Here is a 12,368-nt window from a genome sequence, read left to right as displayed (position 1 = left end):
AACTTAGCACCTTTATACCTGGTTATGTGTGAAGCTGGTTCAGGTCTTTGAAATCCTTCAGTGTGAATGATTTAGTTTATAAGTGCTCTGTGTTGATGAGTGGAGAGCTGCTCCACTGTTTGATTGTTTAAGCTGCTTGTTTTTCCTAAAATGAGCCACAGGAAGTCTTTCCTGTTTTGAATACACTATGAATAGAAGTGAATTGTGTGTATGTGTGGCGCATGTCGGTGTGTGTGTGTGTGTGTGAATGTGTGAGCGTTTGAATGTGTTAGGGGCGAGGAGGAAGCAGCGTATATAAAAAGGTACCAAAAAGGTCTTCTTTAGGTTTGCAAACATAGAGGTATACACTGCGATCAAATAATAGGACGCAGTAATCATGATTTACACCTCGAGATGCTCAAAATGCCACACAGTTAATTTGATCGCGGAGCCGACTTACTGTATTTTTCCTTTCTGTCTCTCTCACAACTCTCCTCCTCATCCTCTCTTCGTCTTCACTCCAGGAAACAGGACACAACAAACTTCCAGCTTCTGTTTCTCTCACTTCCAAGTGGAAGTAGAAATGTGGGAAGCACTTTTGTGTGCATTAAGGTACTGGAAAAATGGACCTCCTGACCCTCTCGTGCTCCCTTCTTTCTCATGTAGGAACTGCAAACTGTTTATATCATCAACATAAATCTTACCCTGCTCCCCCAAAAGGCTGACGCAAAAACATTCACACACATCCAATATCTATATCTGTCTCACACACACTCACACACACGCACGTACATGTGACTCAGATACACCTGGCAGACAGATGGTGCATCTTACAAAACGCAGTTTCATTTTTCAAAAGAAATTGGCTGTGTCCATTCTCCGCATCAGTGGATTCAGATGGCACACAGCTAAATGACAATGAATTAAATATGGTGATGCAAGCTGCCGGTTAATCAGATAATAACCATGTAACCCACCTACTGATTTTCTTTTTTTTTTCTTTTTTGTTTAAACTCTGCAACCGAGAAACACCCTATTATAAACAGGGTTCCCAGAAAACACTCGTGATTTTAAGCTCTGACACAACAGAAGTTATCATCTGGTAATTAAGACCAAAGACATTTGATTGAGGCTTGTTATTCCTATTACACCTTTCCTGTCCCTTTTCCGTGTGGGGTTTTGTGATAAAGTTCTATTGCCATCGTCCTTTCATCTCATTAGCTAGCTTGGCTCCAATTTTCTTTTTTTAGGAGTTTTCATGATTTGTATCTTACCCACTGAGAATAGGAGCTGAGGGTGGAACTAGCTGTGGTTGAGAGATTGTGTAAACCAGAAACTCACACTGTTTCACACAGGAAGACAGAAAAAAAAGAAAGAAAAGCCACTTTCACAAAGTATTTTGTATATTTTATTACAAACATCTACAATAGTCAAAAGCACACACAAACACACACACATAACAACATCAAACTATTTACAAAAGATACCCTCAAATGAGGGAGAAGATCAGTCATGAGCCAGCAGACTGCTTCTTACTTTTCTTATATACATTTATACATATATACAGTACACACACACATCAACAACAGATGCAAACACTAGCTGGAGTGTAAACTGGAGGATTCGGACTCTGTAGTTGTTGAGGTCCCGGGGCGTCTTCGTGGTAAAACCTTCAGACTGGATGCCCGGTTCAGAGTGAGAGCTCTGCGGGCCGAATTCTTGAACCCGGCCCCGAGGAAGGCGTACAGCAGTGGGTTCAGGCAACAGTGAGCGAACGCCATGGGCTCAGCCACCGACAGCCACACGCCTAAAGCAGCTTCCAGCCTGCAGCTGCGGGGCAGGACTTCCAACCGCAGCAGAGCGTCCACAGAAATGCCCGCTCCATAAGGGAGCCAACACACGAAGAAGCAGAGCACCAGCGCGATGGTAGTCCTGACCGCCCGTCGCTTCTGCCTCTGGCCCCCCAGTGGGCCACGGGTCAGCCTGGTGACAATGACGCAGTAACACACCAGGAGCACCAGTCCAGGGATCAACAGACCCACCAGGACGAGCTGGAGGTGGAAGACTGCAACCCAGAGAGGAGCATTTTCTTCTGGGTAGAATCTCTGGCACAGAGTTGACCCCTCTCCTCCTTCCTGAGTGCGGGCAAATATCAAATCTGGCACTGCCAGCAGGCCAGCGGGCAACCAGGCACCTGCAGGGAGGAAGAAGATTAAAAAAGACAAGTGAGGGACTGTGTGGAGAAAAGAAGACTAACAGCAGGAAGAGCAAGCCTTTTGATACTCACCTACATACACCAGTTTGTGAGCCAGCAGCTGCCTCAGCCCACTAGTGTTGGTGTCCGTGGCTCGGACCACCGCAAGGTAGCGGTCCAGGCTGATGAATGCCAGGATGAGCACGCTGCCGTACAGGTTGACTGTGTAGATGACATGCACTCCAATGCAGGTGGCAGCTCCGAAACGCCAGTCAGCCAAGGCTGCATCCACCGCCCAGAACGGCAGAGCCAGAACGAAGAGGAGATCCGCAGCAGAGAGATGCAGGCGGTACCAGTCTGTGAGGCTGCATTTCGACCTGGAGACACAAAAAATCTGATCACTTTCATGCTCTTCCCCCACACCCAGCAATGCTTCGAAGTCAAAGCTTCAAACAGCAGTTACCCATCCCCTCACCTGCGTTGGCAGCCTAGGACTACGACAACCAAGCCGTTTCCGGTGATGCCCAGAATGAAGATAAGGGCATAAATGACAGGCAAGAAGACTTGCTGAAGCTCAGTAGTTGTCATGTGCTCCACACCACAGGGCTCCTCCAGATCCACTCCAAGTTCCCCAGAGCCAGAGCCAGAGCCAGTGTCATTGTAGTAATCCTCAAAGACGATATGCTAGAGACAGATGAGAAATGATGAGAAGAGAGAAGGCAATCATATATTTGTGAACACATTTAAAGTTTCTGTGCATGATTAGATGACACCTCCTTACCTCATAGTAGGACATGGTGGAGATGGCTGCACTCCTTCGTTGAGTGAAGCTGAGATTTCTGTCCACAGAGGTTAAATAGCTGTTTACATGCTCCTCCCCCCACAGTCCAACACATCTGTGTTCCTGCTGAAACGTTTTTCCTGTTTTCGAGGTGTCAGGTGCTGATATCTATCACAGGATACCGCAGTGTGTGCGCACACTGTGAATTGTTTTAGCCCTCAGACCTCTGGTTTGTGATAATCAGGTCCTATTGGCCATAGGAAAGGATGTTGATGAGAATCGGACAATAAATAACGTGTCAGTGTTTGTGTGTCTGCGTGCAACAGTAACACTCTAAGCTTCATTCTTAGTTAAATCAGGGCAAGCAGCAGGAGTGTCTCCGCAGACTGTGAATATACTTGTCCTGTTTGCATCACTGTCTCATATAATGCATGCAAGGAGCGTGCACACTGAGGGCCGACTGATTCAGAAGATGACTATCGTGGCTTTTCAGCCAAGTTCACCAGACAGTCTGCCTCTGATCTTTGAATGTCAATGAAGCGAGAGGTGCGATGCCAGTGTGTCACTTTCCTGAGAACAAAATCAACACGTTCTTGTTATTTCAACACTGATGCTTCCAGGAACACATCCCTCTGGAGTCTCTACTATAAACAGCCATTATTTTAATTTTTTATTTTAAGGTATTTAGTTTGTTTTTTTGTTTGAATCCACAAGAAAAGAGAAAATAATACAGAATTAAAGCAAACTCACAATCAGAATGTGTTAATGCTTTAAAACACTTTCAATCAGCGCCGTATAGGTCCTTGTAAGGGGAAGCTGTCAAACAGGTTAACTTACTGATGGTATAGTTGCTAAACCGAGTAGGACTATTCCAGTTTTTAGAAACTATGCAAGCTTTACAAAGTATTACAGTCTTTTGATGATGGCTTGATTACTGCATAGTTATTTGGTCTGCTGCTTCAGGAAAGACCTGGTTATGCTCCAGCTCAGTCAGAACGGAGCTGTGTGGATGGTGCGGGTTGCCGGCATGCCAGGCTGTCATGGATGCAGGTGGAGGACAGGCTGGCATGTAATCTTGTCTTTAATATAAGAAACATTTGTGTACTGAGAAGGCCTAAATACTTATATTCACAGTTAACATGAGAGGCTGTGTCACACATGCTTTCATGGGACGTTTTGCTTATCTTTGCCTAAAATAAACGTGTTAAAGAAAACCAGCATTTTAGCAGGTTATGTCACTTCCCATCTTTATTCAGTATTTAAGTAAGTATTTAAAGAAGTATTTTTATAATTTAAAAGCAATTAGAAACAGCAGCTTTAAGGAAGGAAATACTTTTGGGCTATATTTGCTTATTTATCTGTGATGACTGATGATGATTGTATAATGCTGGCTTTGTTGTCTCTGCATTCATTAACTGACTGTGTCGGTAATAGTTTGTTAATTGTTTTTTGTTTAAATGCTTGTTGTACAACCTTTTGATTGTTCGTACAGCTAAAACACTCATCCTTTCCTATATTAATAATATTATTACTGCATGATCAGACTTGACGCTTTAAAACCATTACAGAACCACAGAAAAGGCCTTGTTGCAGTCATCACTGTTTTGTTGTATAGAAGCACATTTTATTAAATACATGAATATCTAATTTATAACATTTTATACAATGTGGCTCCTCCAGCATTGAGTTTATCAGAGTAAACAGAAAAGAGGAAGAAGAATCTTTTTTTTCTTTGAAGGCAACAGTGGTGCTCTAGAACCATTATTATCAGAGAGCAGAACACATACAACACTTTAAATGTCTATTTAAAAAATGGCTGATAATCTAATAATACACAATGAGATGCTTTTACCCTCCTGCTTGTTTGTTTTCATCTTTATGTTGATAATGTGAAATGTTTTTAGGTTGCCTTTAAAAATCTGACCTGGGACTATGGATGAAAGTCAGCCCGTGACTAACTGCAGTGCATTCACAGTAATATATATTTTCATTCACACATTTTCATCGTGCTGTTTCCTTCGGTTTATTTGTCAGTTGTCTGGACTTTCACAGGGAAGAATAGCTGTGGCTGTGGATCGAAGTAAAAAATATTGTACCTCAAAGATCTAATTAGTACATTCATGGTAGCTTTTTAAAATAGTTTATTAATGACTCACCTCAATATCTCTTAACTACTGAGAAGGCACATTTCCTGACGTGCTGACAAGCCCCCAGCAGCTCTGACTGCTCTCCCAATACATTAATCCTCTGAGTAAACAGTAAGGCTACCCCAACATAAACAGACTAAAAGAAATCTGTTAAAACTGTGAAGACTGCATACCCTGGTCCCTTATCTGCCTCTTACTTCCCCACCCTTCCTCTGCCAACCATTCACTGTATCAGCACAAACATCTCAAAAAAACAACACTGTTGTTCGAAACTCTTCCTTTTTAAAGTGCTGACGGATGTAAGAAGTTTTAGTTTTGCTTAATCTTTATAAGACTTACTTTCCCCCCCTCCCCTTGAGCCTTAAATCAATCAATCAATAAATAATGATGGTTAGTTTTATATCTACACACCAACATAAAATAAAATGTGCAGGAAATCTCTTTAGATTCAGGCTACGTCCACACGTACCCGGGTATTTTTGAAAACGCAGATTTTTCTATGCGTTTGCACCTTTCGTCAACACGTAAACGGCGTTTTTGGTCACTGAAAACGAAGATTTTTGAAAACGAAGATTTTTTAAAACTCCGGCCAGGGTGGATATTTTTGAAAACTCCGTTTTTGCATTTAGGTGTGGACGAAAAAACAACGGAGAAAACGCAGCGTCAAATGTGTGCGCATTTTTTGACGTCACACTGTGCGCCACGTTATTGTTTCGGTGAAATGAATTTCTACAATACTGTTAATTGTACTCTCTGCAGTGTTTAAATGCTTACATATACACACACAGTTACTGTCCCTCCACACAGACGACTCGGTTCTGCTTCTATGCCCCAGCTTTGTTTACTTTTTCCCACCGAGGCTTCTAGACTTCTGATTGGCCAACATTTCTGCACGGTTAGGAATATATCGCCACCTGTTGCTTTGGCATGTTCCTAGCAGCGTTTTCCACCACTAAAACTAATACAAAGTTAAATGAAACAAGCATTTAACTGAGGTCCCTGTTGCCTGAAAAATTATCTTTTGATTAGTTCCAAAACTTAACAAAATAAAAATAAATGCAGATCTACTGTATGATATGACTCGTTGGCACTTCTGCTCATAGCAACAGGTGGCTGCACTGACCTGCAGTAACTGCGACTGTGATCCTGCAGTGTAAACACTTGAACAGCTGATGATTCACACAGGTGAAAATGATGGTATCAGGTTAAAGTTGCTTTACTCTGAGCTGCAGGACTGACCCTGCTTATTGTGCATGCCGGCTCTCTGGGATGCTTCATGATCATTAATGTTATTGATTACACCTGTACCTGTCCTGCTGTGCAGAGGGAGACTGGCCCAAGCGAATCCAGTGCCAACCGCTTGTATTTATGTCACATACCACATTACCCATGCTCCCCATGAGCTCTAACCCTGTATCTATGTGCTTTTTGTACATTTGTGTTTATTTTGTGTTACTACACACAGAGCTGTAGAGTCAGTCTGTGAATGCTGGTTATGTGGCGCCACCATGTGGGCTGTTAGAATAAGCGTCTGCAAACAGCCTGCTATGTGGGCTCCATCTCCACTGCGTTGAGAAAAAGAATGGATGGATTTACCTTTCTTCCCTAAAGTAATTGGGACTTCAGTGTACTTGAAGAAGTAAATGTCTGTCCGAGTTTGTCACACATTCCCAAATAAATCAAAGGCACACCTAACCTTCCATCATACCTGTGTACACCACTATCATACACCTCATCTCCACCGCCTTATTACACACCTTCAAACGGAAGTGCCTCTGTTTCAGATCCAGCACTCTTTTGAGGGTTAGGGTTTCTCTCAGAAAGGCTGTTTGGTTTGAAAGTGCATCTTGAGCCTGCCTGGCAACATTTTACCATAAAACAACTTCAAGTGACTGATGATGGACGGAGGCCGTTCACATTCCCAAAGCCAAAAGACAGGTAGGCCTGGTGATATCCTGTTTAGACAGTGGGTTGCCTGCATTGGCAATTAATTGTGTATCTCCCTCTTATAAGCTCTGATGCATCAACCTCTCAATTTTTGCAATGGTGCAGATGGGTTTCCTTTAATGTAAGTTTGTAGTTTGTACAAAGTACAAACACAGTGAGTCAACATGACAGCATTTAGGAATAACTAGTATACACCATGGCATATAAAATAATATTTATAGCTCACTGATTTTCTTTTTTGACTGTTTTGTTTCGTGACTAATAGCAAAGATATAGTTTCAAATATTTTGCCACCTTTTTTTGTTTGTCTTTGGATGCATTTGTGAAAAAATAATGTCCAACAACAGCCCACTCAGACACTGAAGCTGTGAAATCCCTCTATCCTCCCATTATCACCTAGTTGTGGACACCACACTTGGGAGTGAGGACTGATATCTTCACATTATATAACGAGTCAAAGCTCTGATGCTGTGCAACTTTAACATCCCTGAAATGCAGCTCACTGAAGAAGCTGGAGCGCTAGCAGGAAGTGGCGTACATGCTGTGGACACTATGAACAGTGACCAGCTTGCTGCAAACGCAAATGAAAATAAGCAAGTGTTTGCATACAGGTGAAAGGTACTTGATTTTGTGAAGAGCTGTAAATGCACGAGTGTTTTTGAATGCGAGTGAGTGAACTTATGTCGGTATATTTTTAAAAAAAAGGCATGCCATGAGATCAACATAAACATTTATTCACAGCTGTCCAGTTGTAAGGAACATTAAATAAATATTATTTTTAATTTTAAAGGATCACAAACAAAACATGCACAGAACTGCGACGGCACTTTGTCAAGTAACTCTAGGCATAGGCCACCGAATAGGTAACAATACTGAAGACCAGCAGAACATCACGACTAAAAGCGATTAGCACTCGAATCCTGCCTCCTCACTAATGTGTTTCTCTTACAATCATGCTGCTCTTGCTCCGTAGCTCAGCCAGCAAGTTTCTGAATCTACCCGTCTGCTTTGGTGTTCTCTTGCTTGGTGTGGTGGCTTCCTGTGTCACAGACGAGGGAATCGCCTCAGCAGTCACACCTCTGTTCCCCTGACTGCTGCTTTTTCGGCGGCTGTTTGGCTCTACACAGGTCATCTTGATGGGAGTGTTGGTGTGGAGACGCTGCTGCTTAGCGACACGAGTACCCTGCGAACCGTCTCTCTGTCTCTTCCTCCTGTTCTTATTCTTCTTCCTCTCCTTTTTCGCTTTCACACATCGTCTGAGGTTCCTAAGCCCAAAAACACAGCACATACAAGTCATTTTAGATGAGAACAGCTACAGTCATAAGAAATTCATGCAGCCAAACACGTTACCTGTGGAGGAAAGTGTGTGGCCTTGAACAGGCGGCAGATTCTTCCACACGCTGCTCACTTTGTTTCTCACAGGCCTTCTTTATCTTCTTTATGTGGCTCAAAAGCTTCCTGACAGAGCAGACAGGCAGCAGTACAATCAGCTTAAATATGATGGTAATTTGTCAAACACACACACATACATACAGTGTACACTCAGCCTTACCCTCTTGCATTAGGCCACCTTTGGGATGTCCGCTTTTTGATAAGGACCCACTGGTCACATGTCGGGGACATAGGATCTAAACAAGAATCAAAATCAAAGTGTTACAGAACTGTGCTTACCTGTTTGTTGTTAATATAGATGGCAAAAGAGGACGGCTATTAATTTGGTACTGTAAGTTAAACCATATGTAAGCATTTCATCCACTTCATGCAACAAACAATACATAATTGTATACTGGTTACTGAAATGTGTAGTTATACTTTTAGATTTCTTTTTATGCAGGGCTAATAAAAACAGTGCAAGTGTGCTATAGAAAAATATTTCTCAAGTATTATTAACAATTGTTCATCTTTCCTTTGGAAGAGTAGCTATAGCATGAACTTCTTCCCAAAGACATTATATTTTCATGCTGCCATTAGTGTGCTTACCATTGTCCAGCAGTTTGTTTATGATTGGTGTTTTTATCTTCTTTGCTTTCTGGTAGAGCTTCTGACAGGCCAAGCACAGGTTCTGGGAAGGCCTCGCTTTTCTGTAGGTGGAGTGATAAAAAGAGGGACCAGACGCTGTGCTGCTGCAAACAGAGACTCGGTCTTCATCCAAGTCGTCCAGTTCTTTATCAGCTATCTCTACCGCCTTTCCCCCATCTTCTTCACCAACATGCTTCTCTTCCTGAGTGGTAATGATGTCGAGGATGTCGCACCCTGTTCCCTCACCTGCGATACAGAGGCTGTCACCAGTACTGCCTTTCCCCCTCCGCCTTCGACCTCTCAGCTGACGCTGGATAACTTCTTCCTCTGGAGCGGGGCTTGTCTTGGTGTTCTTCTTGGAGGCCCTAGGCTGTCTGTTGGAGCGTTGGGGACACATGGATCCTTTCCACTTCACACAATATCTTATGGACCTGCTAACAAGAGCAACAGTGACTCCTCCTGCAATATTTTACAAATAAATTGAGTCTAGATGAAAATATTTCTTATTGTCTTACCTGTAATATTCTACCTTGAAAAACAGTAAATGAGTGAAGGAGCCTAAGTCATCTGCATTGAACCTGCAAAATCAAAAACAGCACATCACTTTGACAGGATTGACAACAACATGGCATGTGCATTTGTCCAATGCCACGACCTTTGAACTTGATGAAAGGACATGTTTTAAATTCATATACTAATCTCCTTAGAACTGCACTTTGTCTTTACATTTATGTTGAAATGATTTCACCTTTCATACAGGTTTACTGTGTCAGGCATATATATAGGCACACATTTAATGTAATCTGGAAATAAAACCACCAGTTATGACTCAGGTTCACTGTGCTCTGCCTGTGGCTGGAAACCAATGTCTGAAAACACCCAGCTACAAAATCTGCATTCAAACTCAGGCGATGCTTAGCTAACGTTAGCATCCCGGCTAAGCTAACTGGGCTCAAAACTAAAGCTCACACAGAGGGCGGATGGACATCACTGAAAGCACCGGGCATTGAAGCCAGGGCATGACTTACTTCATCTCTGCTCCTTCGCGGTTAACGCACTCTAACGTGTAAAACTTTTATTAATTTAATTGTGACTGAAGCTGAAACACGGCGCCGTGCTTACTTGTTCACATTCTGGCTCGTGCCTTGGTGAGCTCGCGGACGTGAGCCTGTTTGTAGATGCGCTCGAGGACAAATCACTTCAAGATGCGCGAGGATAGAACAAAATTCCCTGTCCCATGATCCTCAAAGCTCCTAGTAGCTCTCTCTGGTTTTCTTCTCCTTCTGTTTGTTCGTTTGGGGCTGGGGGAATGTCGCGTTACTGCCGCCAACTGGACAAGTTTCAGAAATGTAAACCATTTTTCCTACCTAAAATGAACTGCCTTCAAATAAAAACGGTTAAAGTTCAGGTTTTGACTCTATATGTATGCTGACTATTGCGAGCTTTAATAATGTATTAATTTGAAGTGAAATTGCGAGCAGAAATATTAACACTGGAGGTTATATAATGTAATACCAGTCATCAAATATGTTACAGATTAAATTATGTGCCAAACATGACTCTTAACCAGTAATTTAAATGATTCATCTAAACATTTTGCAATGTAATTGGATTTCACCACAGGTGCATCTGTGGTCAAATGTACAATGGTGGCTGACCACCCTGCACATTCTCCAAAAAGTTGATTCTGTTCATCTGGACGTAGCGTTTTGTGGTAGAAACGTTTCATCACTCATCCAAGTGACTTCTTCAGTCTCAGCTGACTGCAGGTCTCCCCAATCTTATAAACAGTACATTTGCATAATGACTGAAACCAGCCCACTGAGGAACAATGGGCTGAGAGGTCAGTTCCTTAATCTTAATTATGCAAATTCTCATGACCATTGATCAACAACCACTGACCAAAACCCGTCGTACAACGTTACATCTCTCTTCACTTGCATCCCAGTCACGTAAGCGTTGGAGGTAGTCCGTAAGAGATTACAGGATGACACCAACCTCAGCAACAGGACCACTCTCAGCATCAACCAAGTGTGTTTGCTTTTGGAACTGTGTCTTCATTCCACCTACTTCACATACAAGGGTCAGTTCTACAGGCAGAAACATGGGTGTGCCATGGGCTCCCCATTGTCACCCATCGTGGCCAATTTGTACATGGAAGAAGTGGAAAAGAGGGCTTTGCTATCCTACCCTGGAACACCACCAAGCCATTGGTTCAGATATGTGGATGACACCTGGGTGAAAATCAAATCTCAGGACGTACCACAATTCACGGATCACATTAACTCGGTGGACCGACACATCAAATTCACCAGGGAGGATATGAAAAGTGGCAGGTTAGCCTTCTTAGACTGTGAGATTTCCATCAGGAATGGGGGACATATAAAAGCTGACGTGTAACATAAACCTACACATACGGATCAGTATTTAAGGTTTGACTCTCATCATCCACTGGAGCACAAACTGGTTGTCATTAGGACGCTACAACACAGAGCGAACACCATCCCCACAGACACAGCAGCCAGGGAGGCAGAAGAACAGCACATCAAGAAGGCCCTGAGTAAATGTGGTTATCCCAGCTGGACGTTTGTCAAAGCTGGAAAGAAAGAAAGAAAGCTCCAGCCGATCCAGGAGAGAAGGACAACCGCTGCCCAAGCAAAAACCTGTAGTGATCCCATATGTGTCAGGAGTATCGGAGCAGTTGAGACACATTTTTTCTAAACACCGAGTCTCTGTGGCTTTTAAACCCCAAAACACGCTGTGCCAAAAACTGGTCCACCCCAAGGATTGGGTCCCCCAACACAAACAGAGTAACATAGTGTACGCTGTTAAGTGCCAGGCGGATTGCCTGGATTTGTACATCGGGGAAACCAAACAACCTCTGGCGAAGCGGATGGCACAACACAGAAGAGCTACCTCGTCAGGCCAGGACTCTGCAGTCTATTTACACCTACAGGCCAGTGGACACTCTTTCAATGATGAGGATGTACACATCCTGGACAGGGAGGAACGCTGGTTTGAGCGCGGAGTCAAGGAGGCCATTTATGTGAAAAGGGAAAGACCATCTCTGAATCGAGGAGGGGGCCTAAGGGTACATCTTTCGCCATCTTACAATGCTGTGATTGCAGCCATTCCCCAACTCTCTGTGAATGGGACTCATGGCCATTAATCAGTGGTCTTTGATCAGTGGGTGTTGGTCAGTGGTTGTTGATCAATGGTCATGAGAATTTGCACAATTAAGATTAAGGAACTGACCTCTCAGCCCATTGTTCCTCAGTGGGCTGGTTTCAGTCACTATGCA

The 12,368-nt window shown here is 43.1% G+C and overlaps 2 protein-coding genes across 6 annotated transcripts; both read right to left on the bottom strand.

Annotated features, from left to right (window-relative positions):
- Window positions 1–987: 987 nt before the first annotated feature.
- Window positions 988–6,798, bottom strand: LOC120741847 (C-X-C chemokine receptor type 4-like). Of its 2 annotated transcripts, none has more exons than XM_040044930.1 (5): window positions 6,225–6,798; window positions 2,955–3,012; window positions 2,649–2,857; window positions 2,267–2,550; window positions 988–2,173 (listed from the first exon to the last, which is right to left on the bottom strand). In XM_040044930.1, exons 2-5 carry the CDS (start codon window positions 2,967–2,969, stop codon window positions 1,578–1,580), a joined length of 1,104 nt encoding a protein of 367 aa, XP_039900864.1. In that variant the 5' UTR covers window positions 2,970–3,012; window positions 6,225–6,798; the 3' UTR covers window positions 988–1,577. The 2 variants fall into 2 exon arrangements, with proteins under 2 accessions (XP_039900864.1, XP_039900863.1); XM_040044929.1 differs by having other exon boundaries at window positions 2,955–3,201; window positions 6,225–6,797.
- A 949-nt stretch (window positions 6,799–7,747) lies between these two features.
- Window positions 7,748–10,382, bottom strand: si:ch211-227n13.3. 4 transcript variants are annotated; one of them, XM_040044931.1, is made up of 6 exons: window positions 10,096–10,382; window positions 9,583–9,645; window positions 9,029–9,501; window positions 8,601–8,676; window positions 8,399–8,506; window positions 7,748–8,313 (listed from the first exon to the last, which is right to left on the bottom strand). In XM_040044931.1, exons 1-6 carry the CDS (start codon window positions 10,098–10,100, stop codon window positions 7,980–7,982), a joined length of 1,059 nt encoding a protein of 352 aa, XP_039900865.1. In that variant the 5' UTR covers window positions 10,101–10,382; the 3' UTR covers window positions 7,748–7,979. The 4 variants fall into 4 exon arrangements, with proteins under 4 accessions (XP_039900865.1, XP_039900866.1, XP_039900868.1 ...); XM_040044932.1 differs by having other exon boundaries at window positions 9,029–9,498; window positions 10,096–10,381; XM_040044934.1 differs by having other exon boundaries at window positions 10,190–10,380.
- Window positions 10,383–12,368: the final 1,986 nt, after the last annotated feature.

The sequence above is a fragment of the Simochromis diagramma genome, unplaced genomic scaffold, assembly GCF_900408965.1.
Source record: "Simochromis diagramma unplaced genomic scaffold, fSimDia1.1 OVJJ01000663.1, whole genome shotgun sequence".
NCBI classification, from domain to species: Eukaryota; Metazoa; Chordata; class Actinopteri; order Cichliformes; family Cichlidae; genus Simochromis; species Simochromis diagramma.
This window is presented reverse-complemented; position numbering and strand designations above follow the sequence as displayed.